This window comes from Echinops telfairi, unplaced genomic scaffold (assembly GCF_000313985.2).
Source record: "Echinops telfairi isolate 266 unplaced genomic scaffold, ASM31398v2 ScPeMD7_7458;HRSCAF=8496, whole genome shotgun sequence".
NCBI lineage: Eukaryota > Metazoa > Chordata > Mammalia > Afrosoricida > Tenrecidae > Echinops > Echinops telfairi.
In genome coordinates, this window is record NW_022111358.1 from 5,898,672 (window position 1) to 5,906,006 (window position 7,335).

The 7,335-nt window shown below is 58.6% G+C and overlaps 1 protein-coding gene across 1 annotated transcript in view; it reads left to right on the plus strand.

Annotated features, from left to right (window-relative positions):
* NOS2 (nitric oxide synthase 2) overlaps window positions 1-7,335 on the plus strand; it is a 46,581-nt gene that overhangs the window by 36,059 nt on the left and 3,187 nt on the right. The window contains exons 22-27 of the mRNA XM_045299977.1: window positions 601-782; window positions 2,047-2,210; window positions 3,217-3,424; window positions 5,069-5,156; window positions 5,516-5,637; window positions 6,699-6,847. Of these exons, the coding sequence (XP_045155912.1) occupies window positions 601-782; window positions 2,047-2,210; window positions 3,217-3,424; window positions 5,069-5,156; window positions 5,516-5,637; window positions 6,699-6,847 (913 nt within the window). The remainder of the gene's footprint in view (window positions 1-600; window positions 783-2,046; window positions 2,211-3,216; window positions 3,425-5,068; window positions 5,157-5,515; window positions 5,638-6,698; window positions 6,848-7,335) is intronic.

Sequence of the window (7,335 nt, forward strand, 5' to 3'; positions counted from 1 at the left end):
GGACAGGAAGGAAGGATGAATGGGTGGACATTTGGAGGGAGGGAGGGAGGAAGGAAGGATGAATGGATGAGCACGGAAAGTTATTACAGTGAGGGGATGGCAGCCAACGTTGTGAAGCACATTGTAGCTACACTGTTGTGTGGGAAATTAACATGCTCAGTCAACTTCCACTCGAGCCACGATAAATGCCCCCCAGATAATAATAATGACACGTTTGTCGGGAGAAACAAAGGTCCCCGTCGGGACAAATGAGACGCATGTGGGGGCTTCCCCGGGGGCTTTCTATGCTGTCCTGCCCCCATCCATCACTGGGGACAAGCCTGGCCTCTGTGCCCAACTTTTAATATCTATGCCCACCTGTCCCCTCATGGTAGTCACCTTCCCTGAGCAAAGCCCGGGACCAGGCTCCCTGGGCTCAGAAGGGAGTGTGGCCACTCTATGACCCCCCATCCCACCCCCCAGGGAAGGCACGGCACCCAGCCAGCCCTGAAAAGGCGGGGAAAGGAAAGGAGGTGGGCTTCCTGGGGAAGTGGCCCTCCAGCAGGAGCTGGGCGGAAATCCTGGCCGCGTCATCAGGAGCGCCTTTTCTTCTGTCCCCAGCCGTACCACCCTGCTGGTGGAGCTCTGCAGTGAGGACAGCCAGGGCCCCAGCTACCTGCCCGGCCAGCACCTCGGCGTGTGCCCGAGCAACCAGCCGGCCCTGGTGCGAGGCATCTTGGAGCGCCTGGTGGACGGGCCTGGCCCCCAGCAGCCTGTGAGCCTGGAGACCCTCAGTGAGAATGGTGAGCCTCGTGGGGGCTTCCTCCTGAGGCAGGTCCTGCAGCCCCACCACTCCCACCCAGCCCATGCCGCTGAGGGGCTGAGGCTGGGCCTGTGCTGTGGACACCCACCCTGTCCTTCCTGCTGGGGGAGGCCAGCCTGCCAACCGTCCCTGCCCCACTCTGGCTGCGTCAAAGGGCTGTGAAGTGGGGCCTTCTGCCCAGAAACCCAAGCTTGGGTTGTTTATTTTGGTACTCACTCGGCCAGGTTGGTGCTGACAAACACGTAAAGGTAACCAGTCTTGTAAAGGTAACCAGTCACAGTTACGTACTAGACAGCCCCGGTCGAGCAATGACAGTGTCTCCTCCGTGTCTGCCTTCAGTGAGCTCGCCACTCGGCGTGGGCGACAGATCCTTAATAAAACCAAACACCCACTGCATGGAGTCTGTGCCGCCTCATCGTGACCCTATAGGACAAGATAGACCTCCCCCTACCCACCATGAGTTCCCAAGACTAATTTACAGGAGTCAAAAGCCTCCTCTTTCTCCCTTAGAGCAGCTGCTGGTTTCAAACTGGCAACCATACGGTTAGCAGCCCAACGTGTAACCACTACACCACCAGGGCTCCAATAACCACAACAACCATGGTTGTCTGTTATACTGGGTGGCTCCTCTAGGCCAGTGTTGTCCATGCACGATATCAACAGGCTCATCGGGGATAGAGTAGAGACCTGTGGGCTCCCAGTGTGGGGTGAGGCTTGAAGGCACAGGGCTATGCATCACTTACTCACTCATGCAAATCCAGTGACCTGGGTTCTGGGATCAGATCCATTTCACAGGAAAGGAACCCAAGGCCTGAGGCTTCAGGCACCCACCTGGGAGCTGAGAGCCCAATCTTGAGCCTCGCTCTGTTGACTCCTGAGTTCATGCTGTGACTGCCACGCATGCTGCCTTGTGCGGGCTCCCCAGACTTGTCACTTCACTTCAGGGGGTGGGGAACAACAGTCTTTGGGATGTTTAGTCATTGTGAGCCTGTGGTGTGGGTGTCCTGATAAAGACCCAGTTTAGGCCAGAGAGGGACTGGACTCTGGACCGTGGTTGGTTCAGCAGGATCATGACAGCTTGATGCTCATTGCAGGGCTGTTGACCAGCTGTCTGGGCACCACCTTTCTCTGTTTCACATCCCAAGAGCCAGAACCTCAGGCTTCTCTCTCCGGAGGCTGGAGAATGGAGTGTCTCGGGCTTCGGAGGCCATTGATCCATCCTGACTCCTCCCTTCCCTCTCCAGGCAGCTACTGGGTCAGGGACAAAAGGCTGCCGCCCTGCTCACTCAGCCAGGCCCTCACCTACTTCCTGGACATCACCACACCCCCATCTCCCCTGATGCTCCGGAAGCTGGCCCAGCTGGCCTCAGAGGAGAATGAACGACATGAGCTGGAGGCCCTGTGCCAGGTGACATTCGTATCTGGTGGGTGGGGAAAAGGGTGGGGGCAGAGCTGGGCTGTAACCTCCCAAGATCATCCAGCCCAGCCCCTCAAAGTGAGACTGGTAGGGAGCCAGGTGCCACCTCCCCCACCATCTCAGGCAGACAGTCGTGTGGCAGCGTGAACTGATTGTTCTGTGTATCTGCCAGTTGTAGCCACACTTCCTGAGAAACCTGCTAGGAAAGGGTAGCCATTACGTCTCTGTCTGTCTGTCTGTCTTCCCAAAACCAGGAAGAGGATATGTTGGAGGAGGCATGGTGCGGAGGAATGGATCAGTTCATGGGACCCCCATTGATCCTGAGGGGTGGTCGAGCTAATGAATGAAGGGATGAATGAGCTCGCTTGCACCTTTCTGGGTCCAAGTCTCCACAAAAGGCACCGGGCAACATTATTTTCCTCATCATTGTTGTGAATTAACTCGAGTCCAAACACAACACTGTCACTCAACACAAAACCCCAGCTCTAAGCCCACTGCCACTGCCTCCCAGGGTGGAACTGCCCCTGTGGGTTTTCAAGACTGTCACTCTTGACAGGAGTGGAAAGGCTCATGTTTTGCCCACAGAGCGGCTGGTGGCTTTGAACTACTGCCCTTGGCAATCAGCAGCCCAACGTGTGGCCCCTGCACCGGGGAGTCTCCTTCAGTCAGGTTCTCATTTCATGGAGTTGTAGAGACTCAGCCTTTGCCCACACGAATTAGTGCTGGCGAGGTTCTAAGCACAAGTGTGAGATGCCACCTCTTCTTTTGACCACGTTCCTGAGGACAAACCCCACCCCCCACCCCCCCACCCCACCCTCACTCCCGCCTCCAGCTTTCTGAAATGTGACCTTGCGTCAAGTGTCTCAGCACCCTGGACAGCGCCTGGCACTCGGCCGGGTTTGCTGGGAGTGTGAAAGACTGCAGGGAGACTGGTGGCAACCACCTCCTTCAGTGAGGGGCAGGCCCTTGGATCCCTAACACGGCCCTTGGCTTTCAGCCCGCAGATTACAACAAGTGGAAGTTCACTCACAGACCCACGCTGCTGGAAATTCTTGAGGAGTTCCCGTCTGTGCAGCTGTCCGCCAGCTTCCTGCTCTCCCAGCTCCCCGTGCTGAAACCCCGGTTCTACTCCATCAGCTCCTCCCAGGACCATACCCCCACGGAGGTCCACCTCACCGTGGCCGTGGTCACATATCGTACCCAGGGTGAGTGCTGGGCCCCAGGCTCAGGAACAGCCCCACCACGTTCACTTCACAACCCCATTGTCCCTGGGCCTCTGGGAGTGGCCTGTTAGCCATAACCGATGGTGTGCCGGAGGGAAGCCTGGGACCAGGCACTGAGCTGCGTCCTTCGCGGGCATGTGACAGCAGAGGGACAGGCTGGGTTGCGGACATTTCTCAGGGGAGACTGCAGAGGCCCAGAGAGGTTCTGCCTCTTGCTCAGGGTCACAGTTTAGTCAGTAGAGAGCTGAGATGGCCAGCCTGGAAGTCCCACTCCCATGTCCAAGTTCTCAAGCACCTTATTCGGTCCAGCCTGTTACTGGGACAAATTAACAAGGTCGGATGTAGACCGTGCCTAATTAATACGGAGTAGGAGCTGGACACATCATGGACTTTCTGAGAGCCCAGCCAGCGGGTGGGTGGTGGGTCTGCATTGATTGTTCATCTGCCCACGAATTCATTCAGCCATGATTTATGCCACACTACTGTTTGGCACCGCGATGGGTGTGGAAACACAGCAGACTCAGCCCCTGCCCTCAGGGAGCTTCCAGTGTAGAGGGGCCAGTAAAGAGGCCCCCAAACCCACTGCCATGGAGTCGATGCCGACTCAGAGCGACCCTGTAGGACAGGGTAGGACTGCCCCTGTGGGTTTCCAAGATGGCCACTCTTTCTGGGAGTAGAAAGCCTCATCTTTCTCCCATGGTTCAGCCGGTGGTTTCGAACCGTGACCTTGTGGTTAGCAGCCCAACACGTAACCACTTCACCACCAGAAATAACTAGGCATTTGTCACTAGGTAGTTGCAAAGAAGGGATCCACAGGGGGGACCCTGAGGCCAGAGAATGGGGGTGACAGTCACAGACTGAGAGGTCCAAACCCTGGTCTGATGACTAGCTCCTCCACTGCCATGCCCACCGGTGTTGGCGTCGCCTGGCTTGGCGAGGCTGGGGGCTGACCCCCCACCTCGGCGGCGCTTTGCGCTCTGGGAACACTGGGTGTCTGAGGGCCAGGAGCAGCCACGTGGCTCAGTCTCGGTGGCCAGGCCAGAGCACAGAGGCAGGCGGGTCCCCCAAGCACCGAATTCAGCCCAGAAAAAAACTAAAGCACAGTCCAAGTGGCTGGGACTTCTTTAAAGGGAGACGGAAGGTGTCACCAAGAGAAAGCTGGGCCGGCCACCATTCCTGGAGGGGCCACTGGGGAGAGAAAGAAAGGGTGCGTCCGGAGCAGACCAGATGGTCAGAGGTCACCTGGGGCTCCTACCAGCGAGGGTTACCCTGGACAGCACTCGGGATTCAGGACTGTGGTCTAGCCCGAGGGGTCACTTCCTGCTGCTTGGCCAAGGCTGGCCTGGAGGGACGTGAGGGGGGGCGGTCTCTGGAGGAAGGAGGAGTGGTGTAGGGGTCAGGGCACCTGAACTCTGGTGTGGCTGCTGAGCAACTCCAGACGTCACTGCCTCTCTGAGACTCAGTGTCTGTGTCAGCAAGAGGGGTGACCTGCAGAGACAGAGTTCCTTGCTTCCTGCTCCCCAGCTCGGGAGCCCCCCCGCAGGAGCAGAGCAGTCTGAGGAGGCGTGTCAGTGTGGGAGGGGCCGTGGGAGGGACTGAGGGTCAGGCGTGTGTCTGTTCTTGCAGACGGTCAGGGTCCCCTGCACCACGGCGTGTGCAGCACTTGGCTCAGCAGCCTGAACCCTCACGACCCAGTGCCCTGTTTTGTGCGCAGGTAAGTCCCCCACTTTGCCCCCGTGGGGCCGTTGGCCCCTAAGAGTCCTGGGGGGACAGCGAGGGATCCGAGGTGGTGCTGAGATCACACTGGGTGCCTCGTCTGCCTCTTGGCGGTGGCGTGGGGCTGTGTGTCCCGGGCGGGATTAGGGTTGGGGACAGGGGCGTGGGCCCAGGCTCAGTGGAGTGGCCACATCTCCAGGAGGGGCTGCTAGTATGCTTCCGCCAGCAGGGACAAAGAAGAAATCGAAACCCAGCTCCTCATCCTCCCCACGCCCCTCAACACCCACACCCCCAGGCCACACCCCCAGCTGTCCCGGGGCGTCTGCAAACCCGGCCTCTCTCCCTCCACCCCTTCAGTGCCACCAACTTCCAGCTCCCGGAAGACCCCACCCAGCCCTGCATCCTCATCGGGCCCGGGACGGGCATCGCCCCGTTCCGCAGTTTCTGGCAGCAGCGCCTCCACGATGTGGAGCACAAAGGTAGAGCTCCCCCGCCCCACCCCACCCCGCCCCAGAGTGGGAGGGGACACGGGGCGGCCAGGGCCCAAGAACACACGTGGCACCACCTCACCGGCGGTGACAGCCCCTCTTGCAGGTGAAGCCCTGCCAGGCTCGCCCCAGCCCTCGCTGCCTCCCTGGTCTAGGGAAATGGCCTGGCCTTGCTCTGAGCGGCTGAGCTGGAGTACTGCCTCGTGCGACTATGGGCGCGCGATCTCCACGCTCAGGAACTCAGTTTCCCCCTCTGTGGAATTGGGGGTGGGGGGTGGTCACTAGATAAGCCTGTCGCCTTGCGCCGGATGGCAGCCTCGTGGGGACTGCATAGCACTTCCCCCCAGGGGCAGGCTGACTGCCCGGGCTCTGGCTCTGAGGCACCTCCGTGAGTGTGAATCGCCAACTCTTGGGTTAGCAGTCGAGCGCCAACCTTGGTCACTATTTAGGGACCCTCACTGCTAGATACTGAAAACCAAACCGCTGTCTTGGGGTTGATTCGGATCACAGGGAGCCTATATCCTGGGGGTTTCTGAGGCTGTCGACCTATTTATTTAAATATGAATAATTTTTAAAAATTTAAGATCATTTTATTGGAAGCTCTTACAGCTCTTAAACAATCCATCTGTCAATTGTATCAAGCATATTGGTACATAGGTCGCCATCCTTGTTTTCTAAACATTTACTTTCTATTTGAGCCCTTGGTGACAGCTCTTTTTCCCTCCGTCCCCCCCTTCCATCCTCATGACCCCTCGATAAATTATGTTATTATTATTTTCATGCCTTACACTGGCCCCTGTCTCCCTTGTCAGGCTGTCGGTCTTGATGGGAGCAGAGAGCCTCTCCTCTCTCCCTCTAGGTATCTGGTGGGATTGAACACTCGCCCAGCCCCGCCACTCTCGACCTGGCAGTTAGCACTCCAAGACTTGCCCTACAGCATCACCAAAACGTGCACGTGCACGTGTGCACTGAGAATGAGAATTGGGCAGTCAACCCTTGTCCTGGGCTCCCCTGGTGGCCATTATGGTAACTGCAGCCTTCTGGTCTTGCAGGACTCCCGGGAGGTCGCATGACCCTGGTGTTCGGGTGCCACCACCCAAGCAAGGACCACCTGTATCAGGAGGAGATGCTGGAAATGGCCCGGAAGGGGGTGCTGCATGCGGTGCACACAGCCTATTCTCGCCTGCCAGACCGGCCCAAGGTATGTGCTCAGTGGGTGTCGGCCCACTGTGTCCCGGCTCCGCCCACCTCTCTGAACCGCCTAACCTGGGGTGATTACAGAGACACGGGTGTGCTGCTGTGAGCGGTTGTAGGTTTGCTTTTGTAAGAGCAGGCCAAAAAGGTTGAAGGTCACACAGAGAGAGCCCCAATGTCCATCCTCTAGCCCCAAGTCCCCATAAGCTCTCCTGGGATACAGTACTGCCCAGGTGGAGGAGGGCCAGGATGCCAAGCGTGGAGGGTGGCCCTGTTCTCACCCCGCCGTGGCCGAGCACCTGCCTTGGGGACGTGTTGTCCTGCCAGCCTACAGAGCCTCATGAATATGTCACACCGTCTGGCCAGCCTGTGCTGGCACAGCCCTTCAGGGAATGGGAGCCTGACCCCCTACCTTCTGTGGAGTGGCGAGCCCTGGGCTTGGTGCCCCCACCCTGGATCACAGCCGGGGGAGATGGGTAGTTGGCATTGGGGGGG